At 55.5% G+C, this 27,900-nt stretch overlaps 3 protein-coding genes across 3 annotated transcripts; 1 reads left to right on the forward strand and 2 right to left on the reverse strand.

Annotated features, from left to right (window-relative positions):
- Positions 1-3,882: 3,882 nt before the first annotated feature.
- Positions 3,883-8,502, reverse strand: VOLCADRAFT_107764 (uncharacterized protein; the record flags this gene model as incomplete). Its single annotated transcript, XM_002957648.1, has 8 exons — positions 8,096-8,502; positions 7,636-7,831; positions 6,956-7,056; positions 6,664-6,711; positions 6,233-6,331; positions 5,752-5,937; positions 5,159-5,535; positions 3,883-3,940 (listed from the first exon to the last, which is right to left on the reverse strand). The coding sequence occupies exons 1-8, from the start codon at positions 8,315-8,317 to the stop codon at positions 3,883-3,885; spliced, it is 1,287 nt and encodes a 428-aa protein (XP_002957694.1). The 5' UTR covers positions 8,318-8,502.
- Positions 8,503-9,511: 1,009 nt separating this feature from the next.
- On the forward strand, positions 9,512-12,604 carry VOLCADRAFT_107765 (uncharacterized protein; the record flags this gene model as incomplete). Its single annotated transcript, XM_002957620.1, has 5 exons — positions 9,512-10,003; positions 10,128-10,562; positions 10,611-11,111; positions 11,436-11,717; positions 12,300-12,604. Exons 1-5 carry the CDS (start codon positions 9,691-9,693, stop codon positions 12,602-12,604), a joined length of 1,836 nt encoding a protein of 611 aa, XP_002957666.1. The 5' UTR covers positions 9,512-9,690.
- Positions 12,605-18,388: 5,784 nt separating this feature from the next.
- VOLCADRAFT_40312 (uncharacterized protein) lies at positions 18,389-27,650 on the reverse strand (the record flags this gene model as incomplete). The annotated part of the gene is made up of 22 exons (XM_002957649.1): positions 18,389-18,517; positions 18,763-18,834; positions 18,976-19,101; positions 19,345-19,569; positions 19,781-19,861; positions 20,056-20,193; positions 20,340-20,462; positions 20,743-20,843; positions 21,250-21,484; positions 21,671-21,778; positions 22,078-22,176; positions 22,525-22,703; positions 22,975-23,066; positions 23,275-23,429; positions 23,762-23,854; positions 24,064-24,127; positions 24,492-24,652; positions 25,124-25,261; positions 25,704-25,784; positions 26,825-27,087; positions 27,335-27,494; positions 27,573-27,650. Coding segments are annotated over 22 exons (2,901 nt in total), but the record flags the coding sequence as incomplete, so codon positions are not given.
- Between the last annotated feature and the right edge of the window lie 250 nt (positions 27,651-27,900).

Raw genomic sequence — 27,900 nt, forward strand, 5'->3', positions numbered from 1 at the left:
GGCATCAACACACACACACACACACAGACACACAGACAGACAGAGACAGACAGACAGAGACAGACAGACAGAGACAGACAGACAGAGACAGACAGACAGACAGAGACAGAGATTCCCGCCTAAGGTCACAGGTCCCCAAGGCTCGGGGTCGCTCCGCACCTCGCCACTTACCCACCTCTACACATCACATCCCTGCGGGCTCCAGCCGCACTGAGTTCATTTCCATCGCGAGGCAGTCACATCCCTGGACCCTTTGTTGCTATGTCACAATGAACCGCGATCTGTATTCCTAGCAAACCTCAGGCTTACATGCCATACATATGCATATATGCACCATTGCGATCAACGTTGCTACCGAGTCAACAAAACCCACCAGCCCCAACCGCACCACCCGGCGGTGATGGATGATCCGGCTGCCAAGCCGCTGCCTATACGCGATGTAGGCCAATCAGGCACAGCAGCAGTGACACCCGCACCGCCCGGCTTGTGAGGGAGCCATAGCTGTGGGAAATAGTACCTAACAATTTTTCGCTGCTATGACGATAACACAGAATATCAGTTTCTGTAGCCAATTGTCGTTCATATGTCGCAGTTAGTTTTAGTCGTCTCCAATATCGTGGGTTTTAGCAGTATGCGCGATTTTGAATGGCCCGGGGGGAGTGGCGGTTGCTCCGGCACCCGGAGGAAGCATGAAAACGGATGATACAAAGCTTGGGGTGGTCAATCGGACAGACAGTCACCTACAGTCATTACTATACCTAACCTTGCAGTTAAGTGCGCTGCATCCATGATGATGGCGCCAGCTATACCGTTTTATACGCTAAGCATAGTGAATTCATTATATGGGACAATCATTTGTCCAACTACCATGGAAGGACGCATGTCGCATACTCTATCACGCATGTGGCGAATCCCGTGGGATAATGAACATAATGAACGTACGGAACATAACAAAACTTGGGCGTTTTTGGCATTAGACGGTTTTCCGGCGTTCCCCATGCATCGAGCGCAGCGTAATCGTGGGAATGCAGTTGCGGTTTGCACGTGTGGAGTGCGGATGGCTTAAGGAAATCGTCCTCACCATTTTAGGGACTGTACCGTGGTGGTAGCTCTGAAAGAGGCCATTGAAGCTGGATTATGGTTCGTGCGCCTGTCGGCCGTAAGTGCACTGAATTTGGGTCATATGTTGTATCGAGGGGATCTGGTTTCCTACCTTACCCGGACTGCCATAAAAAGATATGCGATCGCGGTGGTCTTGGATTTATGGGCACGTCATACTGGTTTTGCGGTAAAATGGCATGCTCCCAAAAGACTGACAGTCTATGCTGTCGGATCACCCGTTCCTTGCCGTAGACCAATCTAACAAGCTCATTTGCCATAGACCCGGTAGTATAAAAACTTCATCTTTTCTGTCGTTTTTGTCGTAATTTGTGTGCTAGCTGAGGCTATATCGTCAGTGAAGCTAGTATGCTTGACCACATAAGTTTATATGGCCTTAAGGCCCACAGTGCTGTGCGGGTGGCGCTCATTTTAGGGTGTTGCACACGAGCCGGTCGGGCTCCACTGTAACAACCAATTTAGGCACCTGACATAGAGTCCAGCTGTTGAGTAGAATGCGGTAGTGTTGACAATGCCACGCGTGCAGCTATTGCCTATTCGTCCAGTGGCACGACATGGTTTTCCCCTTAATCCTACCCAACCACGCCGCAATGGCGCATAAGGGGGCCACGCGGTTTATGAGTTGTGATATGCGAAAAACGGCTACCGCTACCGACTTGTCCCGACTGTAATGAAGCTGGAAGCAGACTCCCCATGTAATAAATGTATGAAACTGTGTGTTGGGTAAGGCCCTGTAGTGCAACCGTGCACAAAAAACTCTCCCTCCCCAATCCCCCCCTTTGCACGTAAAAAATGGCCAACGTCGTCACGACAATGCTGAACTCGTAAAGGAGCGATCCGAATGGGCGCGCTGCGGTTGCTCCCATTCCCGCCATTCAGGTAGGGCGCGAAAGTCATGCAGCAACATGTGCTCCACTTCCATAACCTCCGGTTACTGGCTTCAAATCCATGGCGGAACCGTGGACGGAAAATGTGAACCGGCGGGCGAGCGCTGTATTCTCGGGGTCACGTAGATTTGAGTCAAAGTGGTATATTCCCCCGAGCCCGGCCGGTGCACACCTTGGAGCGTAGCTTGGTTTAGCTGCGCCGTAAAGGAAGTAATCTGCTGCTGCATTTGGAGGGGCGTCGTCGGATCCGGGGCTGTGGGTGGGTGTTGTAGAGTCGGGCCGGCGTTGATATATGCCGGAACCTGAGGGCCGGAAGGAAGCCCAGGCTGCGACATATCCGTCAACTGCCTGGTGTAAATTGTTGTCGGATCTGTTGTCGGCATTATTCCTAGTGTAACGGACAACAATGCCGCCAAAGCATGAACGAGATCCGCTTCAATGAATCAAGATCCTTCATGGTGCTAGTATTCTTCTTGTTTTTGTTGCTCAGTGCGTGCTGATCAACAAAACGGGTCTCGCGCCTCTGGCGCGCTTTCTCTAACTACACCGCTGTGCCTTCGGTTCGCCAGCTAGACCCATCAGGTAGAGTGCAGTGGAGAATGTGAAACACTAGCACCATAGATTTAGCCCACCTATATGAAGCATATTGCATAGTGCTAGTGGCGCCGAATGTTCCGGTATCGCTAGGCCTGACTCCGCTGGTGGAGGCAACTCACAGCTATACTGCATAGATAACTGGAATGTCACAGACTGGCAATTCCTACAGGGCTTCTGCGACGTAGTTTATGCCCCATGCTTTCTCTGGAGCGGGTCAACAACCGCGGGTTACAGCAGGTGGCCGAAGTTGGCTGGTTAGAGCCGGGGGAGGGGGGATCGCCCGTATGCATCAGCTCATAGCAGGCGCATCGTGCGACACCAGCCATGGCACAGTGTGCCGCGTCAGCCTATACCGAACAAGCAAGAACTGTGCATGGAAGAGCCGATGCACTCCCCTCCTCCACATCCATCAGAATGCTGTCGGCCTGGGCTTGCACGGTGGCCTTATCTGCAGCCCCCATCATCTGACGCATGTGTGCCTGTTGGTTCAGGCAGGCAGCGGATTGGGCTAGCACCCATTTGAAGCCTGGCCACCAATTGAGGGGTCCTCTGGGTCCATGTGTGCTGTACTATGTACCCAATGATTGAGGGTATTGCTGAGATCCCCGTGGTCCAGGAATGGGTTTGGGGCAGTCCCGGCCCTGGCATTGTTGCGCCATAGCATGGAAGGTGGTATGGGTGATGTGGTGGTCCACCGGGGTCGCAGATGCTGTATTGCTGCCATAGTTCGCCACCGGCTCCATGGTGTTGGACACTGGAATATGATTAATACAGGAGACGCCCGCTGGATGGACGGCTGCCATCCCTGCACTTGCCGCAGCCCACAGCCCGATCTGGCACTCCTTGTTGGTGGAGTTACAAGTTCAGCTCGTATGGGTAGTTTTACAGGTATGGGGTCACGCACCCCCAACCATGTAACACACACACACACACACGTTACAAGTTCCGCACAAGTTCGGGGCTGTCCATAAAAGCCGGGGGGCCCATGGACGGTAAATCGTTTTTAGTGCGGTTACATAGTGGACCATCATTGTCCCTCGTTCACTTGCGCACATAGCGCCTTAGAGCAACGTGCCGGGTCTCCCAGACCTCTGAGAGGAACTTGGTGATTGCCAGGGGTGGGGCCTCGGTCATAATCGTGCACATGTCGCGCCCTGTGCACATGTCACGCCCTGGTGGAGCTGTCAAACCCAGATTCCCGAGAATGTAGGCAGCAACACCGCTGCCACTTCACCCTGTTCACAGCAATGGACTGTGGTTTATGTTTGGACCCTCACGATTATCTATTCAGGTTTGGACCAAGTGGTCCGGGCCGGGGCGCCTGCAATGTGCTGGCCCTGCACAGTTGGGTACGTGATGCCGGCATGTCGTCGAGCTGTCACGGGGTGGCCATGGTGGCGGCGGTTATGGTAATGCTGGCGGTGGTTGCGGCAGTATATCCGTAACACGCATGTGTATGTGTGTCAAGCTAAGTCAACACTACCAGGAGTTTTCAATCTTGTTGTCGGCACCAGTCGATCGGGTGATCGGAAGCCCATTGGGTGCCCTGACGGTGTAATCCGCCCTGCCATCATGGTGCGGTGCGGCGTGTGTGGGGTTTTCGTTGGGTTTCCGTAGGTTCAATACTTGTTTTTGTACAAAAAAGGGCGATACCAGGGATGTTGTGCATCACCTGACATGATGCTCATCGACACACCTGATAACAGCTGCACCCCTGCGCCCGACCAGTGCTTTTCCGTACATCTTGTAAAGCAAATCAAGGACTGGTCAACTCCTGTGGTGATAAGAATAGATACCGAATCCGTGTGCCACTGCCCCTAGAAATCTGATTTGTAAAGGCGTTGTCGGTCGGTTAGCTGCAACGGGTGCGTTTGCCATCACTTCAACATGCTGCTCCGGGGTTCATGGGATGAAGGACGACAGACAGGGCTGGATAATGCGGCACTGTTGTACAGTATCAGGGTCCTGACGACTCTAGAACGTTGTGCTGCTTTGCCAAGGAGGGCTTTCTTCGACTTGTCGTCAAGAAACATGAACGACAGTTGCGTCTCGGTGGCGACATGATAGCAAGCTTCCGCAAGAGAAATGTCGGCTGGAGGCGTTTTGGTAAACAAAGCGCTTTGTCTAGCCGTTGACTAGGTCGCGCTGGCTTAAAAAAAGCTGTGCGTCTGGGCCCCCAGCAGCCTCTACCGGTACATGGCACACCTAAACTTCCCCTGCATCCGTATTTGGAATGACGCGATCCCGCCCTGGACAGTCACGAATGTGTCGCCCTGTACCCGGCCCCCTGTCGGACGTACCCCCTGCTCCCCTCACATTACATGTTGCACGTCTCCACCGGTTAACTGGCTGCGTGGTGAAGTGTTTTACAAACAATTTATGGACCCTGGCCGCAGTAGCGCTGGTCGTAGCCGCCGCTGCCACAGGCCACAACCGTCCCTGTCCCCACCCACAGCATCGCCACCCAGGCAGCTGTACTTGGGAGGAATGTTTCCCTCAGACTTGCAGTTCCTTTCACCCGCCTGTCAGCCACGCCCACCTCTCCACAAACCTACCAGGGCCCCGGGGTGTGCCCCATACGCTCCAGAGGAGTCTTACGTGAGTACACCTGCTTGTCGTACTGGTCAATCAGTTGCAGCAGCTCCTCCAGGACAGTCACCTCATCCTCACCGCTAGGAAGCAGGCCGGGCCATCCTCGGCCCCCCTCCGGCAGTGTCCTTCCTGAGGCAGCAGACCCCGCCTCCACCAGCGCTACTGCCGCATCTGGGGTGCCTAAACTCAGTGCCGCTATCCCGCCCTCATCGGCCCCAGTTAGCTCCCCCAGCCGTGTGCGAGCCGCCGCCATCAGAGCTGCGGGCGTGGTCATGAAGAAGGACGGCTTGCCGCCGCCTTGCCCAATAGCACCAGTAGCAGTGGCGTCATCGGGTAGGACCTGCAAGACAGTACAAGACAGTACAGCCATACGGCACGGCAGACGGGTTCACGGGGTTTCGTGGTTTGGTCGTGAGATTGCGGGAAGGCACCGGTACGTCTACGCAGGACAAACACTCTCGTCAGCGGGAGTGAAGGTGGCACCGCGGGGATCGGCCGCGCAGGTGATCTAGCTCGAAGCTGCCCCATGTTCGCTTATTGTTCGTGCGGGTGGTACCTGCAGCCCTGGCGGCGAGAAGGCCTCAGGCAGTGAGTTGGCCCTCTCCTCGGGGCTCCCCATCTGTCGCAGCAGCGCCCGCAGCACGGCGGAGGCTGCGGACGGGCCGTCGTCGTCAAAGCCCATCAGCCGCTGTCGTACTCGGGCCACAGCGCCCGCTGCCAGGTCTGCATAAGCCTTGTTGTACTGCAGCGCGGCAGTGCCAGCAACAGCGCGACAGCAAGTAGTTTCACCACAAAGGAAGTCAGGGGGACGGTACAGGACGCTGTTATGTGGAGGGAATAGCAGCGGGGGCACGAACAGATTCAGACACACGGCAACATGTGCCATCAGTCGACGGCTGGCAGTGCCTCCTCACACTTCCACACGCAGACCGCAAAACTCTCACAACCTTACAGCGCGAAGCGTATGGGCCGGAAACTTGAGCCATCCATCAATCCCGTACAACCTGCACGACAGTCCCAGGCAGCAGCTCGCATACCTTGGTGAACTCCTCAATTCCACTGCGGGCAGACACCCGGCGGGGTCCCGTGCCGCCGCCACCACCGCCCCTCAACGACTCGCGCAGTTTCCTCTCCTCCTATAGTGCGGTAGAGGAGCACGACAGCGATGTACAACGGAGCCCGTTCTATGACTGATCCATAGAGGCGCATGGGCGGCAAGTTCAGGTGCACCAGGCAGCCCTTGCATATGGGCGGCCCTGGGGAGGGCCGGCAGCCGGCACATCAGCCCAGCCGCAGCATCTGCTCAATTGAACTGTGCCTGGGAATGTTGGGTGCTAGCGAGGGGCGGAGGCCAGGGCCTTCCAGCTAGTGAGGCGCATCGGTTCCGGAGCCCATCACTGGCGCCCCACACGCCCACCACCTGACGCCCCACCTCTCACCCCAGCCACCCAGCTAACTCCCCACTCACCTCCTCACCCAGGCGGTACAGTTGCTCCAGCGGCACCCCGGGAACCACCTGGACGGCAGCAGCCGTAGCAGCGGTCGCAGCGCCAATTGCGGTTTCAGCAGTAACCGCGGCAGCAGCAGCAGCAGCAGCAGCAGCAGCAACGGCACCAGTGGCAGCTGGAAATGCAGCGCAGGCGCCCCGGGAGCGCATCTAGCTCTTTTCCCCCCTTCCACTTCTCAACCCCCACCTCACCTCACCTGAAGCCACTCCTCAATTCCCACCCGGCGAAGGAGCCCCATCTCCCAATCCTCACCTCCGGCGCTTCAGCCCCCGTCTCTTCCCGCCACTGCCTCAGGTTGCCGTACGCCAGGGAGCTGGCCAGGCTGGGTAGCAGCGTGCGGTTGGACTGCTCCTCTGAATACAGGGCGTGTCGGGCACGAGAAGAAAAGGGCACGAGAAATGACCCACGATGGAAATAACGTTAGGGCGACCCGAGGGGGCTCGCCAGGACAACAAGGACGAAGTCCCCTCCATTCAGTGCATAAGCAGGGATGAGATGTAGGCTCCAGGCGCGGAGAGGAGCCCGGGAATAGCGCATAGGGGGTGTTGCGGGAATGAATGAATACGTGTATTAGCCATGAGGACAGCCTTGAGCAAGGGGCATTGGAACGGAGATGGACCCAATCAGGCTCCCAACGGCGGGCCCGGGTTCGGATGGGCGGGTGGGCGGGAGGGTGGGTGTATGATCCTTCCAAGTGGCCAAGTGCGCCATCTTTACCCACCAAGATTCCACTCAGTCACCGGGCGCGACCTGTGCCTGAACCTGTAACTGTGCCTGTATTTACAGCCTGTACTACAGCCTGTACTACAGCCTGTACAGCACGTGTACGTGGTACGCATTCCCCGGTCCCCCGCGCGGGGAACCCGTCCGCACTCCCATCCGAGGCCCCACCGGTTTGGGTCACATTGATCCCGGTCCCCTTCAGGGCGCACCCGTCCACTCCCGCATCATCGTCAGCTCCTGACCCAGTCGGGACAGCAACTCGCGATCTATTGCACGCAGACCTGGCCTCCGTTCCTGGTCCCGTAGCCAAAATAGGAAACCTACGTCCAGCAGCTGCGAGGGCCGCCGGTGGGCCTCCACCCGGAGCTGCTGTGGGGAGAGCGGGGCCAGCTCCGACAGCAATGCCTGGAGGGATCCAAATTAGGCACAGCCCGGCGGCCCGCACGCGGAGTAATGCATTGCAAGTGGAAGTGGTTTCGGAGGGCAGTATGGATGTCCGTGCCTTGCACGAGGGTCAGGAAGGGAATAGGGATCCAGGAAGAATTTCTTCGTTCTGTTCCATGCTGGCAGTGCGTAAATTTATAGAACCTTATGGTTGAACGCGTTGCAAGTAGGGGCCACGGTTCTTGTTATGCGCAACCCCATCTAGCCCGCGCTCATTTCCTGTACCTGATAGGGTGCATGATCAGGCGCCACAGCAGAAGGGAGTTGAGGTGCGGGCTCAGCCGGCCCGCTGCATGGGCATACGGTTCTCGTCTGGCAACTGGGACGGTGCCCAGGTCCCACGGCTAGCGAGAGGCGATACCATTCTGCCAAAATAGCTCGCCTTGCACGTGTTTCAAACAAGCGTGCTGGGCCAGACCGCCGAGTTGCGACATTTGCGCTTCTCATCAGCTGGCGTTCAACCGAGCAGCATCACCGCCGATAAGACGTAAAATTATAGGTACTTTGGGTTTGCATCTAGCATGGAAGCTGCAGAGTGAACTCTTGGAAGCGGTCTGTAAACTTTTGCCGCGTACAAATCAAGGACGTGCGCGAGTCTACATTATGCCGTATAAGCGGAAACATACGGAATGAAACGACCAGCATACGAACGTGTACCGGTATACACGTGTGTATGTGTGTGCGTGTTCTTTGGGGCCGCCGTTTTACCGTACCTAGAATCGCACAGAGGACGCTATAGGCGGCTGCTACCAATAGGCTGATTCCATTCGAAGAGGGTGTTGAGTCATGCGAAGAAAAAATCCAGGGCACACCTGTTCCGTCACCATGGTTCACTCATGAATTTGCGGAACATAGGTTGTAAGGGGACAACTGTGGTTGCAACCAAACTGCCGCTCTCACAGCGTGCCGTGTTTAGGCGCTCCAGTGTTTACGCACACCAGGTAGCCTATGAAATCTACTTATGACATGCAGATAAGCAGCGCGCTGAGAAGCAAGTTCCCCAAGGGAATTTACGGAAGTGGGCGCCAATAGCAATTTCACGGTGGTAGGAGGGACGGATGGATGGGGCCTTAGTTTGGCTTTGCTTATGGGCGCCGCTGTCCTCAGGACTTAATCATCCACACCGTCACTGTATAGACGGCCCGGCAAGAAATGCCAGTTAAGGACAAAGGAATGACGGCCTCAAGTGACACCAAACAGAAGAAAGCGCAGGAGCCATTTCCACCATTGAGCCGGGATTGCAGAAGCTTTGCAGGAGGGTAAGAGGGTGGGGAGGGCAGTGGAGGGCGGTGCGTTGGGGGACCCGCGGGGTAAACTGCGGTGGATTGGGTATGGTGGTGGTCACATGGACGATGTTGTCATCGTCGATGCGACGCGGATGGAGGCGTAAAGCGAGGCTGTACAGTCCTCTTCGCAGCTCAACGTATAAGCTGAAAACTGCCGGTTCCGTACACTTTGCAAGGGGCCTTGAAACGCCTTTCTATTTAGAGTAATTGAAAGCCTTATTCATTTGAGATGTACTCTTAACGTAGCAGGAGACCTTTAATCGTCAGGGACTTTCAATCGTCGGAGACTTCTGGACAAGTCTGTCAAAGAGCACCAGCGGCACAGCTATGAAGATTATTACAAAGAACGATGATGGCAACAACAGAAACCAGGTCGGCACATAAAGAGGATTGCGGTAGTACGATAGCAAGGACAGCGCCTCGACACATTGGACTACAACATTTCTTGTTATAGGATTGCCTGCCGAACTCGTAATTCGGATCCGGTTCATTATATACCCAGAATTTCCATTGTCAGAAGGCCAAAGGCTACCCATGAGCTCTGAAACAGGATACAGTAATGGCTCGCTCATATATAATGGCGAAACCATTACCCATCCAAACCTATACGTACGCAACCTTCCGCCTAATATGGACCAGACCGCCGTCGAGGTCTTGTTCCGGCGGTTCGGCTCGTGCACGGGCTGCAAGTTCTTCAAAACTGCGGCCGTTCCCTACGCGTTCCTGAGGCTTAGCACTCCAGCAGAGGCGTTGGCTGCTATTAAGGCCATGAATGGCACGACAGTGTCGGGCAGGATTATTCTCGTTAAGTCCGCAGACGCGGATGCGACATATGATGCCCCAAATGGTGAGGTTGGGTCACTATAGCCGATGATTAATATGTGTATAAGCACCTGTTAGAGCAACTATGATCCGGCCCCGAAGCAGCGTGCCCAGCTGTGGCGCATTCCCTCCATATGCTCCCCACGCAGAGAACCTTTACGTGCGCAACATCCCGGTATCCTGGAACGAAGAGGACATTCGTCAATTTTTTGAGAAATTTGGGCCCTTGGTTAGCGTTCGCGTGCTGCCACCCATATCCACCAGCGTCGGCCAGGTCGCCATGGTGCGCTTCCAGCAGCTGGAGCACGCGCAGGTGGCGCGTGACGGAGCCAACGCCACCATTCCGCATGGTGAGCATCTCCCCCTCAACGTCAAGTTTGCGGATAACCAAGATGAGAAGGCGCGCAAGCAGCATAGCCGCTTGGTCAAATCCACAAGCGCCGGCTCTGGCCCGGGCGGACATATTAGTCCGTCCCAGCGCTACGCCCCGTACCCTGGTGCCAGCGGACCTCCCGGGTATCCGCCCGGGATGGGCCTGCCTTTTGGGCCGCCGGGGATGGGCCTGATGGCGACAACTGAGTCAGGTGAGATGATGCCTTTCGTTCCTGGTGGGCCGGGGCCGCACCCGCCAGGTGCGATGATGCCGCCACCAGACATCATGGGGCCGATCGGCATGCCGCCGCCGCCCTGGGCGCCCACCGACCCCGCCGCCATGTTCGGCGTGCGGCCACCTCCACCGCCACCTCCACGGATCCAGCAGCACCCGCAGCCCAGGCCGCAGCAGTTGCCGCCCCCACAGCAGCAGCAGCAGCAACAGCCTCCCGTCTTAGCGATTGCTGTGGATGCAGCGTCAGGCCAGCTCATGCTGCCAGCGGCGGTGGGCCCTGGTAGCCCTGGGCTCATGCACCCGCCGCAGCAGCAGCCGCTGCCGGTTCAGGTCGTGCCGATGCAGCCGGTGCAGGCCACGCCCTCTGGACAAGTACCGCCACAACCGGCTGTGCAGCCTCAGCAGCAGCCACCGCGGCCTGCGCTGCAACAGCCGAAGCCTCAACAGCCGCCGCAGCCTCAGCCGCAGACAGCAGGGCCCCAGCACACAGGCCAAGGAGTACTTCCTCAGCCACAGCCCCTGCCAGGTGAGAGGAGTGGACAGGGGCAGCCTATCCCACTGGCTGGTGGGGCCGTATGCCGGTATAAGCGGCTGGGGGATCCTGCCGCAACGCTGGTGTTGCGTTGGCTTTGGGCGTGGTCGGATCGACGGATGGCTTTAGCCGCTGCAGATAACCTGTCCTGCTCTCCTTGCCACTCTTCACCCATCTTTCTGCTTGCCCACAGGCATCTATTTGAACCTCCCATGCGCCTCGACTGTTACATTAGACCGCTTTGACCTTTCTGCAAGATAGGCTTGATTAGGGTCTCTGTCGCGCCGTCCTTACCTTTCCCTGGCCTTGCTGTATCAGGAGCATCGCCAGGAGCACCGCCGCAAGCGACGCACGGAACCTACCCTGTCCCCGCCGGCGCCCCTGTCCCCGCCGCCGCCGCCGCTCCCACCGCACCGCCCGCTTACCCGGGATACGATGCTCAAAGCGCACAGCATTATGCACAGCAGCCGTACGGCGCCGCACCGTATGGTTATCCCGGCTATCCATACTCCCAGCCGCCAGCGCAGCAGCAGGAGGCATACGATACACAGGCGGCGGCGTACTATGCCGCGTACTATGGTCAACCTCCTCCATCGTACGGTCAGCCCCCGCACCAATCCCCGGCAGCAGCGGCTGCTGGGCAGCCGCCACTGCCAGGGGGACAGGCCCCGGGGCAGCCGGCAGGAGCGATGCCAAATGATCCCTACCAGGCCTATTATTACTACCAACAGTACTACGGCGCAATGAATCAGCCGCCACAGCCGCAAACACAAGCACAGCCACAGCAACCGCAGCCACAGCAACCGCAGCCACAGCAACCGCCGCCGCAGCAGCCGGCGTATTCGTCACAGCCGGTTCAGTCTAACGGTGTCACCAGCCATGGAATTGCCACGGTGCCAGGACAGCAGCTGGGTGTGGCCTCTGCCAGCGGAGCCGCCGGTGCAGCCGCGACGACGATTACACAGCCACAACAGCTCCGGCCACAACAAGCCGGGGGACCTTGGCAGGTGCAGACGTTGCCACAGCAGCAGCAGCAGCTGCAACCGCAGCAAGGGCAGCAAACGGCGATGCTTCCAGGAGCCCAGAAGCCGGCTCAACTGCAACAGCAGCAAACCGTAACGCCAACGGTGACGACGTCACCCGGGCCATCTCAGCCCGCCGCACACGCAAACGGCCAGCCAGCTGCAGCCCCTGGTACCGCAGCGACCAGCAACGTCTCCACTACCGCCACAACTTCCAACGGCGACGTGCCCGGAGGCTTCAAACCCAGCTGCCGCATTATGATATCCAATCTGCCGGGCGGTTTAGAAAAAGTCCACATGTACGAAAGCTTTTCGGCGTACGGTGCCATTCTGGCAGTGCACGTGACTAACGGGTTTGGTGTTGTGCAATACGCCGAACGCGAATCGGCATCTCGCGCGGCTGTGGCGATGAACGGCGCACTGTTACGCGGCACCCGGATCAAGGTGGTGATTCCGGATTCCTAGAGGTGAGGCGGGACAAACCAAATCTGATTAAAGGTATGGGGGGGAAAGGAGCGGCAGTCAGGGATGGACGCTCAGACGCGGCGCGAGGCAGGAGTAGTAGCTACAAGCGAGCTCTGGTCAGATCGGTAGTGGCGTCATCATGGACGCATGTAAAGTGTGGGCAGCAACAGTAGCAGCTGCAGTAAACTGCGTCAACAGCAAGTGGAGCAGCAGTCGAAGCAGCGACAGTCGTATCGCCACATGCAGAGGCGGATCGGCAGCTGAGACTCCAACGATGGAGAAGGGCACAACGTAGCAGCGCCAGGACAGGGCTTTTGGGTCAAGAAGACCACTGCATCATTTTCAGAATCCCGGTTTCAGAACTTGACTGGACTTGGTCAACAGTTGTAGCGCATGCAGCCGCGTTCCAGTTGAAGACGAACCCGCAATGTAAGTTGGGCAGGCAGCTGCCAGGCCGTACGGCCTATGGCTTGTTGATTGTTGAATACGTCATCTAGCGACAATCTTAATAGTCATACTTGTCTGACGTTGTCCAGGGAGGGCAGATGGGGAGTTAGTTGCGTGTTGTCGCTATGGTTCTGGGGGCCACAGGCTTTCCAAACCATACACGGAGAGCTCTGGAGCCTTAGGGCCACAGAGGCCGCCAGTCAGTAGCATGTCGGCGCAAGTCTGGTTGGCTCAGGCTTCCAAGCTATACGCGTGCAACACCACACTGCCATTCAAACTCTACGCAATGGTCGCCTGCGTCAGGATACGTCAGCTACAAAGGGCCTTATTGTGCGTTCCTTGGGCTGGGGTGGTGCAGCCTTTTGAATGTATTTCTTATAATGTCTTGGGAAGGGAGGGCGACGGGTGACGGATCGAAGTGGGGCCTGGAGATCTTCGCTGACGCTGACGGACCCGGGGACCAGGGTGCGTGTTTCTTTATTCAGGGGTCGTGGTTGATTGTTTGTATGCGGGCACCTGATGGCATCTTACTTAAGGCTCGAGGATGGCCGAAGGGGTTTTTAGGGCCTTTTATACGTACACCCTAGAATAATGGCCGTATTATGTCTCTTTACATCTTGTATACAGATTTAACTCCTGTACGTGTTTGGTGCACATTCTATTTACACACACGCATTTTGCCGTTGCATCTACATCGCTGCACAGTTTGTTTGAGGAAATTAGACGAACGGCCGCAAAACCCGGGACCACACACATGAATGTCGCACATCCAGGAGGCAGGGAACTATGTAGTCCTTAATCTTTATCCATAAGCGTCCGCCCCCTGCTCATGAAGGCAGCTACTGCGTCGCGCGCTAGGATTTAGCTTGTACTTATGCGAGAGAGAGGCACCACAACAATTCGATTGCGTGCGCATATAAACGTGTATGTACGATTTCGGCATTTACTTCTGAAGGAATTTTAGTTGGCCGAGTTGGCCGATCGAAAGTCAGTGTCCGTGGCTGCGTAGCGGTGCCCAGCTTAATTCCGTAGGGCTTGGAGTTTCATTCGTTTGCATCACAGAACAAGTTCCGTCGCTGTGCGCAGCTTGGCACACCATGGCCATTTGGTCCACCTTGCATGCATGCACGGTTTATGACAATAACCTTTAATTGTAATTATAAAACTTACCTTGGTCTGGGCACTGAGCGTTCTGGTCGCAACTGCCTTCGAAGTCAAACATATAGCCCGGTTCAATTGTTGATATGTTGTCGCTCCGTACCTGTCCGGATGGGAACAGTAGATCGTATACACGTTACAATTTCCGCACAAATGCGGGGGCCGTCCATAAAAGCCGGGGACCCCATGGTCGGTCAATAGCCATTATTGTATAAGGAAGTTGCACGGCAAAAGAGTATCCTAATGCGTTGGTTACGCGTCGTATGGGCGACGTGATCCTCCTCGCTTTCTACTTGAGACCAGAGCGCCAATCGAGCGCTTGCCGCCCTGGCCACGTTGAGGTCAGGGAAGTGTGGCGCTTGATGCCGTGACAGGTGTTGCTCGACTAGCCAGATTTTGCGCCCCAAGCGCCAAGACTACGGTACCAACAGCTGCCATGTGTAATGGGAAACCCATATGCCACTGAACTGAGATTGTCAAAGCTTTGTCTTTACAATTCACCGGGATGCAGCGGCAGTCCAATCAGACAGGAGTTTTTCCGGGGCGGATGAAATTCCCTCCGAGTAGCAGACTGCATTGACCTTGCCATGGTCCCGGAATGGCTTACACGGTAATGAGCCGCAACATTTTGAGCTCGACTTATGTCAGCGATTGATGTATGCTTCATGTGGAAATAGCTCTTCGGTGTGTCAAAGTCGTGTAAGAGCCGTGCCATTCCGCGCGGTGCCTACTACCCCTCTCCTTCCACAGAAGATGCCCGCCTGGCACCCCCGAGCTCTCTCAGCTTGAAAGAATTGTAAGGACTAATTCAAATGAAAGGATACGAAAATTTAGCAGTCTTCCTCACCATTTCGGTTACCATAGTGATTATGATTGGCCGCGTCGTCTGGAAGCCCTGTCCTGAAAGGATGCTGGTCCGACAACAGGGAATATGGAATAACCAAACCTTGAACCGAAACCGGTCGCTGTCCTGCCTAGCCGTCGCACCCTGCTTATCAACCATGTTAGCTACTGTTGGAGTAAAACAGGACGGTGAGGGAGGATGCCTTGGAAATAGTGACTGGGGGTACGAAATCGTACGAAATGCAATGTTGTACGACAGAAGTTATGGGCACTTAAAAGTCCACATGGGGTGCAGTGGGTGAAGGATTGCCCGGATTAGGCTGGTGTCAATCCATAGAGACAGCGTACATACTAATACTGCTTTAGGATTTGTTGCGCCTGCGGCTGGTAGTGTTCCACGCTCGCGGCCAGTTGTCCGGTGTCCCAAAGGCTATGGCGCTACCAGGCGAATACCAGCGATTACAAGGGGGGCGCTCATTTCATGAGCGGACGCCACATAGCTAACAGGCCCATATCCTCATAACTGCAGTAACCGTGCTTAGGGAATAAGCGCCCCTCCTTTCGGTGGGAAGATCACAGGCCGTGCTGGTGATGGCGTCTGGGATGGCAACATGGAAAGTGCAGTGGGGGTTGAGTGGGCAAATGGAAGGGCATGGCGGCCGGGCGAGTGGAAGGGTTGAAGGGGGTCGGAGAGCCCGTGGGCGGAACAGTTCGGCTGCGGTAGAACCAAAGGGCATTGGCCGGAGCTAGCGAGGGGGCCACTGGCGAGCAGCCAGTGATGGCCGGGCTGGGGGACTATGGGAGGCCTTTCGTGAGCGCTGTGATATGGAGCTGCCAGATTGGGAACTAACGAACCGTGGAGGGGCACAATCCTTGACTTTGCACATGCTTCCACTGTTTCTCATTTGGAAACCATGAGGAGTAGGAGAAGGAATTATACAGCCTTTTCCCGGAGAGGCTACATGATTGTATGGTGTGACGTATGTACGGCAGGGTGGGTGGGTGGGTCCGAGGGTACCTTTGAGAGAAATGCGGCTTAGGTTCTGAAGAATCATAATATTTATAAGCCCTCTGCTTTCACAGGAGAGTCTTCTTCCACACCGTTCAGTTACAGGCCGGATAGAGCTTGCCTGCCGTCCTAACTTATTTAGTTAGCCTAACTGACCAGTTTGGTTATTCGGAGCTTGGACATGAAAGCGTTGCACATTCCAAAGTGACTAAGTTGACCAACTATATATTCAATGTCCACTTGTGTAGACTCGGTGCAAGTGCGAAACTTGCTTGGAAGTTCACTGTTGCACTGCTGTATCTTTTGGCGACCTGCCGATATGTAATCACTACTACCATGCGCATCATCCAACCGTGTGATTACGCAGGGAGTTAAGGTTGGTTGAGTCCTGGGGCAACCGGTTCCGTCCTGGACCCGAGGTGGCCCCTTCTCTGCCTTGGCGAAGACATTGAGCTTTGCCCCCCCTTATACAGGTAAGCACATTACGCCCATCAGGGGGGAGTTGGCATACCAAGTAATGCATGCGGATGTACCCAAAGCTGTAACCACCTCATTGCTCATCGGTTGAAATTGGAATCCCAGGAAAAATTATAGGAGTGTACGGGTTGGGAAAGGATGTCTACTTGCTGTGAACGTTTGCTTACAACCACTGTTGGAGTCATCGCTATGAACGGCGTCGTGGAAATAAACTGGACCATCCACATTCCGCCGTTCTAAGCACTGTGAGGGGTATACATTTCTCCCCACTCGCACCCCCACGCTTCCCCATGCCCATGCTAATGCTTCCCCGCACCACGTCGAGTTTGCAAGGTTAACACGCAGTATCTCTTGGGTGACTGCACGCTAACATGTACCATATCCACCCGGCCTGCAACGGACACTTTGAATACGCTGAATTCGATAGAGAATGCCACCAATCGGTCAATGGAAGGCAGCATTTCCCGACATCAGTATAGCTGGTGTCGCCCAACGCAATTGCATATCCGACAACTATTTGTTCTTCCATACGCTGTAACTGCGTCGATCAAGGATCTTGGGACAGGCCCCTGCATTTTCACTTCACCGAAGTAACAACAATGGTAGCTAACCAGTCGGCAATCCAATCTCAAGGAAGCTACAAATGATCCAAACTCCGCCTTCTCAACCCTGCTGCTTAACCCTGCCCCAAGCTGCAGCCTGCTATTGCCCTGACCTTGGGGGTTACTGAAGGCACCCCAGGCCAATCTGCACCTAATCATTCGCTAATGTCCCTTTCACTGCTCGTCAGCTGATTGCTGCTACATACCTATGGGGCCAGTAGCTTGCTATAGCCCAACTCTTCACCGTCCAACCGCGCCCGGCAAACCATAATGCCATCGCAAAGGAATTAATTCTACAACAGGTCGCATAATGCCCAAGACACATTTACCGCTGTCCACAATACCACCTAAACAGGCAACACATCTGAAAGCTGGACGACTTCTCCCCGTCAAACTGATAGCCTAACAGTCAAAAGACTGTAGGCTTTACCCATTGCCCTATGCCCCCAGGACTATGCATAAATCTTGACGGGCTTCTCGTAGGTGTACCGGTTGTTGGAGGGCGGCTGCCGGCGCGCTGAGCTGCCGCCGCGGTCATCGTGCAGGATAATTACCATGAGTTTGGACGGGTCGACCAGCACCGCATCCGTGGCGCCTGCGGCTGCTGCTGCTGCCGCGGCTGGGGTATCGCACTGGCCCCTGTGGCCGGAGAAGTAGGTAGTAAGATCTTCGTGGTCATCAAGCCATGCATTATTGGGGCGTGTACCCACAAACAGCACGGGCCAGCGGCTGTACTCCTCGTGCGGCGTGCCAAGCAGTGCCTGGAGGAAGGTGGGGAAGGGCATACGTAAGGGAGAGCTAAAAGTAAGCCTACAAAGTCAGGAGCGTAACCCCTCAACACGTTTTCACCTCCAATGACAAGGGTATTGAATGGCCAGACAAATGCTTAATGTTGTCTCCCACTCCCCTAGGAAGCAATTTGCACCCAGTGCTCGCCTGGATCTTCGCACGGAGCTGGCCCATGGTCTCATGCGCCCGCACTCGGATGAGGAACGGATCTCCGAACCCCGCCCCGGGCATCTGCTCTAACAGTGCTTTTCTAAACGACCGGTAGCCGGGCGACCCATGGCTTGATGCTTCCTCATCCGAGTCCGCGTCGTCCGCGTCCATCGGCGCTACACCACCCGACGTCCCGCGGCCCTGGGGCCCCCCTTCCGCCGCCTCTGCGCTAGCCTGCTGCTGCTGACCATGCTGGTTCAGAGCTGCCCAATAGGCAGCCGCAGGCGGCGGCAACGGCGGAAGAAGCGCGTGCGCACAATGAACGATGAAGTCGCCGGCGCCCAGGCTGCTGGCAAGCTGGTCTTCCGGCACGAACTCTGCACGCAGCTGCCAGTAACTGTCATTGAGATGCTCAATCCTCTCGCCCGGATCGACCACCTGTAGTTCCATACAAGGAAGGATTCAGCGTACAGGGTATGCAGGGGACGATACCGACCCCAAGTTTCCATGAGTCAGTTAATCATAAGAAGCACGACTGCCTATGCTAAGATCCGCTACAGAAACTTGCTATGATAGTATGCGTTAGTTCATAATCGCCATACATGTGCGGCACGATCACTAACACCGTACAGCCGCAGGCGCGTTGCGAAAAGCATTGACTCCAGTAATATTTCCAAGTCTACCTTGAAAACTTTTGATTGTATTGTCTCTAGCAATCGCATCGATCGCCCCGCTGCCGCCATCGTCGCTGCCGCCTTTAACGCCGCTTCGTCCGTTGCCGCCTGGTTGCTCGCCCCCGCCGTTGCGGGAGGCGCCGTATTGCCTCCTTGGCTCATTCGCTCTGTCCCGGCAGATGATGACACTGACACGGCCGCCGCGCTGCTCTGGCTTGAGACCGTCGTTCCGGACTGCTGTAAGCGCCCCGCCAGCTCCGTCAGCAGGTCCGCAACAGAGGCCTCCTTCCGTAGCCGCAACGAGTGCTGCTCTCCCACGAACTCACCGCGCTCATTGTGGAATGAAACCTGCAACGTCCCATGAAACGCGCCGTATATGAAAAACTGCCATGCCATGTTGTGGAAAGAGGGAGCAATTCGCCAAGAAAAATCTGTGTGAAGGTTAAGAGGCAGGAGATAGACCAAATCCACGATAAGTGCCTCTCCCGACAGAGAAACAAATTGCGACTAAACGGCTCCCTGCCGTCTTCAAAATTGAATGAGGACAAATATGAGGGTACACGTGGATGGGCACGCGGATGGGTTCCGAACCTTAACGGTCTTCAGCTGCTCCATCTCGTGCAGCGGCAGATCCAACACCTCGTAATATATAATATCCGTTGGGTGCTGCTGGTGAGTCAGAAGCTGCTCCAGTGAGTTGACGGTGCGCCATTTAATTGGCGATCGCTGCGGCTGGTTGCTGAAGTAGTTGTGACGTGTGATTCGCAGTTTGGTTGGATCGTCCAGGCCCAGCGCGTTGGCCAAAGCAAGGCACATCTGAGAGGCGCGAAATACCAAGGGTCCAGCGTAAAAGGCAGCGGAACAAGCTCAACAAGGATTCCCTCAAAGCAGGACCGCCGGAACCAGGCCAATCCGTTCCTCTGATTACTGATTACGACTTCACGTCCCAGCTCGTTCCCAGGCTTGCACCGTTAAGAGTTTTGGAAGCGCACATCCGGCGCATGGCCACGGTATGCGCACCCCCTACCTCGTCATACGTCGTACTCCGCAGCAACTCCAACGTGACGACGGGCGGCGCCTGCGGCTCCTCTAGCCGCTTGAAGTGCACCTGTAGACGCCAAAAGTCAATCGCAAACATCAATGGCTTCAATTCCTAATGGTTGCCATGGCCCCTGCCATTTCATCGCATGCCTCTGCAAGCGCCCCCAAACCACCTTGCGTTCAGCCATCACGGCCTAGCCGTGCGTCAGCTGCGCCTGTACTTCAACGAACCCAAACCGGTGAATGATCACCGCTTCGCACCTGTCGGCGGTTGTGAATGTAGGCCAAATACTGGTCGGCCGTATGGTAGCGCACATTTTCTGCAGCGATCTCCTCCTTCGACAGCTTCCGCTGATAGATGATGACGTCACCGTGGTTTAGTCCCAGTTCCCTAAGCGTCTTGCTGCGCGGGCGGAGGTGCCACCGGTTTGTTGATATGTACGGCCTCGAAAATAAAACAAAACCTCAGGAGCTATGTCAAAGCCATGGCAAACCCCCAGTGGCTCGTTGGCCCACCGCCCCTTGCAACCCCTAACCGCCACCACCTGCCTGAAGTCGCACTGTGTCACCATGACGGTCGGCTCGAACTTGACCTCCTCAAACAGCAGCGTTGGTGTATCCGGGTTCAAACCCTCATCCTCAATCAAAAACTCGCCAATTTGAGCGGCCTTGACAGGGATTGCGAGGCCACGCAATGCGGCCGCCGCAGACACAAACGGCAGGGACTTCGTTACTTAGGTTATGGAAAAAAACAGGACGGGCTGTTTAAGGAGCCTTTACCCTGAATTGCCCAGTAATTGGCGAGATAACAGGGCAGGAAGTTCCACAGCAGAGGAAAATGAGCAACATGGTCGATGAACCCAATGAAGACCGCTTATTTGATCAAGACGACAGCGGGAGCATACACCGAATGCGCGTCCGGCCTACACCTAAAATCCAGTTGCGTACCGTGCCGTTCATGGGTAGCACGTGGTGACCCCGATACGCAATTGTCTCCGTAACCGGGTCGTAATACTTGAAGAAAAGCAGCACGTTATTGCCGCAGCTCGCTTCCCGCTGAACTGAGACGTCCGCTGGGTGCAGTGCGGAAAGCGGGGCATCAAGGACACAAATCTCTTAGTCAGTCAAAAAAAATTACCAGGGGCAACGTTTAACCAAGTCCATTGGAAGACCACCTCAGCAAAATGCCCGAGTGGCGAAGGTACGAAGAAAACGACGGGGCGGCTCACACGGAGACCCCAACTACAAGTACAAGAGATACCTGACACAGCGTGCAGAGGAGCCCTATCAAAGGACAAATACACTCCAAAGGGCATGAAGATGCTTTTGAAGCCTGTCCAGTCCATAAGCCTTGTCGGAGGCACCTGCAGCCCCGGCCTCAGCCCGAGCCTGGAAGCACTCGAGGCGTCCACCAGCAGGTGTCACTGCAACACGTCCACCTACCCCCATGCTCACCTTCCGGCGACTCCGGCAGCTCCTCTAGGTAAAGGCGGATGTCCATGAGCGACTTCTTAGCTCCCGCTGCCCCGTGCCCATCCCGTGGCAGGTCCCGGATGTCCTTCAGGTCCACCAGCTGACTGGCCTCCTCCGACTCCGTAAGCGGTCTGTCGGGGCGGCATGTACCGTTTGCCCGGCGCTTCCAGGTCCAGTAGCGCTGCCGCTCCGGAGGGATGCCTGTTCGTCTGGCGACCTACGGCGGTAACAGTTCCGGTGCATAAGGAAGGATAGACCACATCAGTATGAACGCGTCTTGGCGTATACCACCATAGATGAAAAACATTTGCGAAGTCTACGTCGTCTTGCAGCTCCCGCACTGTATGGCAGTGCAAACATAGGAATAAGTTGCGCAGCATGAATGCTCGGCTTGTCCACGCACCTCCTCCTTAAATTCCGAAAACTTCGTCTGCTTGCGCATGCGGTAGTGACAGCGCTCCGGTGGCAGACGGTCGTGGTCCACCAAATCGAAGTGGCTTACGTCACCCACCTGCGGGCAACAGCATAAGGGCAAGGGCCTGGCTGTGCGAGACAGAATTTCGCCATTGGACAGGGTAAGGGTTTCTAAAAATCTCGCGCCCACTCAGTCCCCATGTCCCGAAACATGTTGAACCCGGACGGCCTGGCCCAGGAGGTTTATTCGTCGGAATCGACATGCCCAGCGAGGAGGGCGCAGTAAGGCAGGGTAACGACTTTGCAATGACCGCATACAAATTTGTTCCCTTCGTTCCAGTCCAGGACGCGGACGTCTAAAGTTGCTGCTGGGCAATGCCAATTTCACCGCCCGACCTGCTGCTTGAAATCATCATCAGTCGCCACCTTGAGGCTGCAGTACAAGTGTGCCTCCATCTTGTCCCTATGCCGCGCCTCCTTGTCGCTCATCTCACGCTGCACGGGACAATTGGTGGCGTGTAGACCAAATTACGGATGCTTTGGGACACCGAGGCATGACGACGTCACAAGCAATCTTCAGAACGGCATGGTACGGTGGAGTGTTGTGCACGTTGCCCGAAGCCCCCTTACACAGGTCGCCATGGGCCCAACTGCTTATTGAGTGCCACAAGCCAGGTCCAGATACCGCATGACACAATGCAGGAAGCTAAAAATCGTAAGATTGCGGTGTGAAATCTTAACAAGCAGCCCGTGCACGAATGCTTGAACCGACATCCCGTGCACTAGACATGCAGCCCGCTGTGGGGCTCGGCAATTCACGCAGGTACACATGCGCGTGCATACCTCCAGCCTATCCAGCAAGTGCTTGGCGATATCGTCCTTGGTCACTTCACACATGATGGTAGGCCAGTCCGATTGGCGCACGTAGACGAGCATATAGGCGTTGGAAAACTTGGCATACTTCAGCGGCATGGGCTGCTGCTGGTATGGCATGGGGCCGGCCAAGTCCTCATCGCCGCCGCCTGTGAGAGGAACATTTGCCCAGTAGAAACATGTGGTGGAAAGTCGCCTTCCAGCTCGATGGTCAGAACAGCTTTATTGCAAGCTGTCGGCGCCCTTAGTGATATTAGTGCATTCCGAATTCAGGGAATACTTCTAATGGCCAGTTCTTCGATAACCTTACGGTGCAATATCTTTCAGAAAACAGTAACAAATTGCGTATACCTGACTCTCCTGGTCCAAATTAAGCTTTATCAATGAACAAAACGTCCACAGATGCACACTGTTACCCACCGAACTGTGCGTCTAGCGCCTGGCGCTGGTCCTCGCGGCTAACCCGGTCGTCATCGAAGCGCAACCACGTCTTGCCGTCCGGCCGGATAAAGCTGCGAGTAGCGCGGCAGCAGGACAACGACCGATTAGCAATCCAAGATGATCGGCAGAGCGCGCGTCCTTGGGAAGCCAGCTCGGAACGCAACCCCTGCAGCCCCTCCAAACCCTCGCGCAAAATGAACAAAATGTGCTCTGCCATATCGTCCCTTAACACAAAGGAGCCCAACATAGGATTGCTTTCACCCTTCTTGTGCCACTCACGCGTAGTAGTGCCCGCCGTGCACGCCACCGCTGTGCACCAGCACGCTGTGCAGCTTGTACAGGTTGCGTACGGAGCGGTCGGCGTTGGGCGCCAGGTACTTACCGCCATCGCGGTCTAGGTCCAGCTCGTCATAGAACTCATACCGGTCGTTAATCTGAGGGCATGAAAATAGGAGCCATTAATTACACAGGTATGCGCCAATGCCAAAAAGCAAACTGCCTCTGGGCTTTCCAACGCACTATGGGGAAAGAAATGCACTAGCAGTGGCGCATAATTGCACTGCACGCATGTCTTTCACCAACTGCCGCTCCGCAACAACCCCACATTACAACACTAAAAACAGGCAGAGGGCTTCGTTTGCACTTTAGATATAAGCCCCACTGTGTTCGTCCCGCACGTCATTCGTTACTCCTTTGTCCCGCAACGCCCAATCCAGCGGGCACAATAAGAGTCAGATTCACTTCTCTGGTCGGAACTTGCCTTGACCATGGCATCCCGTTGGCAGTCGTACTCAAAGCGCTTCAGCTGCAGCTGCAGCACAGGTGGAAAGTCCTCGAAAAGGATGCCCTTACGTGCGTCCTGCAACAGTTGCATGTGGACGATGATAACAGCGTCAGCAGAAACACATCCCGTTTCAAGGCGATTGGCTTCATCAGACAACTGCGACGATAGTGTGTACCTGCACAGGCCCTAGTCTGCCTCCTTGAGTGCCCTCCAAATGTCCAAAAATGCGCTCGCCTTGTAGCCCGCATAAGACCCTTCGTTTTAAATTCCCCACCCTAACTCACCTGCATACCATAGTCGTCAGTCTTATACTGGTTGGGCCCGTTGAGCACCTCCACCTCCGTGTACCTAAAGTTAGCGCACGGATGAGCGGATGGCGGACGGCATACGTTATTGACAGCGATGGATAGGGCTCATGGTACAATTCGACGGTATATCACATGCCACATGCAGCCGACGATGACGGCGCTAGCGAGGTACACGAATGAGATCTATAAAACAAACGAAACGTTTTCAGAATCGCTATATAAAAGTTGCCAGGATCAAGCGACAAGCCGCACCCAAGATCCATATGCTAAACGGTGGAGGGAACACAGGTGTATGTATGGATCCCGTTGAAAGCTGTAACAAGCGGCAGGTAAAACACTGCATAGCTCAAGAGCAGCGCCCCCGTAGATCACTCTCCACGCCCATCCCAAGGCCGGGTACCCACTTGTCAAAAGAGTCGTAAATGTTGCGGCAGCCCTTGACATCGAGCTGGAGGTCCATGAACGACTCCTTGCGCGTGCTCTTGTACGACACATTGATGCATTCGATAAAGCTGTAAGTGTGTCCCTCGAAAAGCTCGTTGATGGTCTTCTCGACCTTTGTGTTCTATTGTGGCGATGGGTAATAGACAATGCGAGATTTTGGTAACCGGGGCTCTTTTTGTTTTACAGGGCTAATGGGCAGTGCGATCCGTGAATCATGTGCTCTTTGGAAAGGGGATTAAAGGCAAAGGCTAGCGGTACATGCATGCCATGCGCAACACAGGCTAACCCACATTTGGTATGTATGCTTGCGCCTGTATGCCGGGCCTTTTCAGGGACAAGCCGGCCCGACGCCATCTTTGCGCCCTGACTACTAACGCTGAATGGTGGGGAAGGTCGTCATCATCTAGTATTTTGTCAAGAAGGCGCTGTCGTGCCCAGTGGTTGCGAAGTAGACGAACGCGGTCGACAAGTGTAACTTTCCTTATCCGTATGCATGCAATTTGTAACCAATTGGTTACAGACCGCATGAAAAAAAGTTCATGGATCTTGCCTGCTACACAGCCCTGGGTACCCTCCCCCAGCACCTCCCAACCTTCATCTTCTCTTCAAGCTTCTCACAAAGCACCCGATTCAGCTCCTGCACATCGTGCTGCATGAACGCATCGTACGTGTTCCAGCCAAAAGACTTGGTGAGCTCCTTTGTAGACACAGGCCCGCGCGCGTATTGGAGCTGCAGGCCCCAGGGGCGGATGAGGAGCACAGGATAGGGCCGACATCAGGGGCTAATGAATCTGCCAATAGTCCTTTGCTTAGGGCCGCCCTCTGCTTCGTGCTTATCATCGAGTGATGCAGGCAAATCATGGTTATGAAGAGGGTCCAGGGAAACGGAAACGCAACAGGCCCACTAGAGATATCACGACCAGGAACATGCACATACTTTCTGCCAACATGCGCATTCAGTGGCACGAGTGTAAAACATTCCGTAGCCATTTTGCCAAGATTTGCAAGCCTTCGCCACGCATCCACGGCTCAACCTCCATTCTGACGAGCATTGTGCTTGCGCTACTGTCAATCGCTGTTCAGACCTTGCCAACGATGACAGTTGCGACCGGACATAATTTGGCAAACGAACCTGTACGCCAAACCGTGCACGGGACGTCCCTCCCACCTACCCGGTAAAAAAGACTCTGCAGCGCCACCGGTAGCGATTTGCTGGGTTCCTCGTTCTCAGGCACCGGCATGTGGTACACCGCCTGGGGGCAAGTGCAGGCGGGGGCCATAACACCAACCTCAGCCCGTGCAGCTAAAGTAGCCGCTTGGCAGTCCCTCCCGTCATCGCTGCCGTCCCGAATGCGCTGGAAGCAATGCCGTGCACCACCACAACATTCTAGCCCGTACATAAGGGCAAGCTTGCGCATCGCCGTAGGCATGAGCTCCCGCAGGACATGCGGGCACTGCACTGCTCTTGCAGTACCATGCCTGGCTCAAGCAGGTGTAGCTACCCCGCTGCCACGCTTCTGCACCAGCCCTCACGGGCCTCATGGTAAGCCCCGGCACAGACGCTAGGACTGCCTCCCCATTGTAGTCGGATGGCGGAGCTGTACTGCAGAGGTGCCTATTCCTGCCTCTGTAGTAATCACGTTCGAGGAACCTACACCGCTGACAGCGGCCTCGCCCTTTTATACTCCCCCGAGCGCCTCAAAGATCGCTGCTACAGTGAGCGGCATTGGACGCGGTCTACCGAAGGACCTCTCCCCCTGGGAGCTTGCTCTCGGGCGTTAAGGCTTCAAGCATTTGTGGTAACCCTGCTTAGGTACCAACATGGTGCCCCCGGCCTGTGAAGGTCTAAGGTTTTTAAATCCAGTAGACCATGTATCTGGCGTAATGCTGAACGCGCAAGCAATAAATAGCGCAGATGCCAGGGTTTGCTCTTCCTTCCAGCAATGCAGCCGCTCCAACGTTGTTGAAAAGCCTACCGGTATGCTAGAGAAACAGCCGCCAATGAACCCTTAAAGGACAGGGCTTGCACCTTGAGCCAAGGCGTCTCTGATCATAACTTGCCCTCTGGGAACAGCTATAAAAATTAACTAAATAGTAGCCGTTATGACTGCCAAAGCGGCCAATGGTGCAACCACCAGAAGGCACAAGGGGATGATGAGACGATGCATCGACAAGTACCCCTTACCAGCGCAGTGCGGCACAACGTAAGCATTTCAGAGGACACCATTGCCGATATTCTCCTCAACCCCTCGAACTAAGCCCATCTCATGTCTGCACCCTGCACCTTCCTCACCTTGCGAAAAAACGGCAAGTTGTAGAGGTATTGCAGCAACGAATTCATGTAGCACGTCGCGCCCTGGTTCTTAAGCCCTACATAGCCAGTTTCAGTACGACTGTCGTACAGATACCGTTCATCCCGCTGGATTGTAATTTCCACGCGAACCACCATGGCGCCATCCTCGCGCAAATAGCCGCTGACAACGGAGATGTCCGTGAGCTGCAGCATCTGGCTGAATCCCCAGTCCACTTGATCCTGTGTGAATGTGTGGCTCGCCTCTGGAGCAAACGGCGTTCAGGATCACGCCAGTTAGTAGCTGCATAAGGGGCTGCGTGTGCAGCCGAGAGTTAAGCAAATCAGAAATGAAGGCGAAATGTACGCTGACAACTGCTGTATGGGCCCTCAAGCTTGCAAAGGGATGCCTAAAGGAGGGAGAGCTTCCCAATCCCAGCCACTGACCCAAACCCTGCCTTGCTGCAGTGACCCCGGGTGCTCAGCCAAAAGCCCTTCTCCAAGGTGACCTACCCTTGGTGAAATCCTTTGTTGAATCCTTGTGGTTTTTTATGAAAAGCTTGAAGGAAGCTTTAGGGCTGAGGTTCACGGGCGTGTAGTGCGCCTCCGGGTACTCCAAAAACAACGACACATGCCTCCACGGCTGCATATTTTGCCTCGGAAAGCACAACAACTTCCTGTTCATGTCCAAGGGGGTACGGTTGGCCTCCAAAACCAAATAGGCAGGTGCCCTTGCCCGGTAGCGTAACACGCACCATAGGTATGTACCAATCTCAAACGTCTCAGACGTTTGCTTGTCAGTGAGTTTAAGAAAGTTTCGCAGCTCCCACTGCAATATAAATCAGTGCAATTGAAGGCATAAACACAATAGAGCCACACTCGGAACGCCCAGTGAGTCGCACCTCATAGTGCCCGCTGTATTCTGCCTCCATGGGCTTTGCTGTATTGCCTGAAGCAACCGATGGTTCCTCGTTTACGGGCTGCACCTGAGGCCCACTCTCCTCAGCTGCATAAGGCAGGCCCGTTGGATTGAAGCAAGATCTTCCAACAGATGTATTCCCTGGCAACGCACCATCCAT

Source organism: Volvox carteri (assembly GCF_000143455.1).
Source record: "Volvox carteri f. nagariensis unplaced genomic scaffold VOLCAscaffold_77, whole genome shotgun sequence".
Classification (NCBI taxonomy): Eukaryota; Viridiplantae; Chlorophyta; class Chlorophyceae; order Chlamydomonadales; family Volvocaceae; genus Volvox; species Volvox carteri.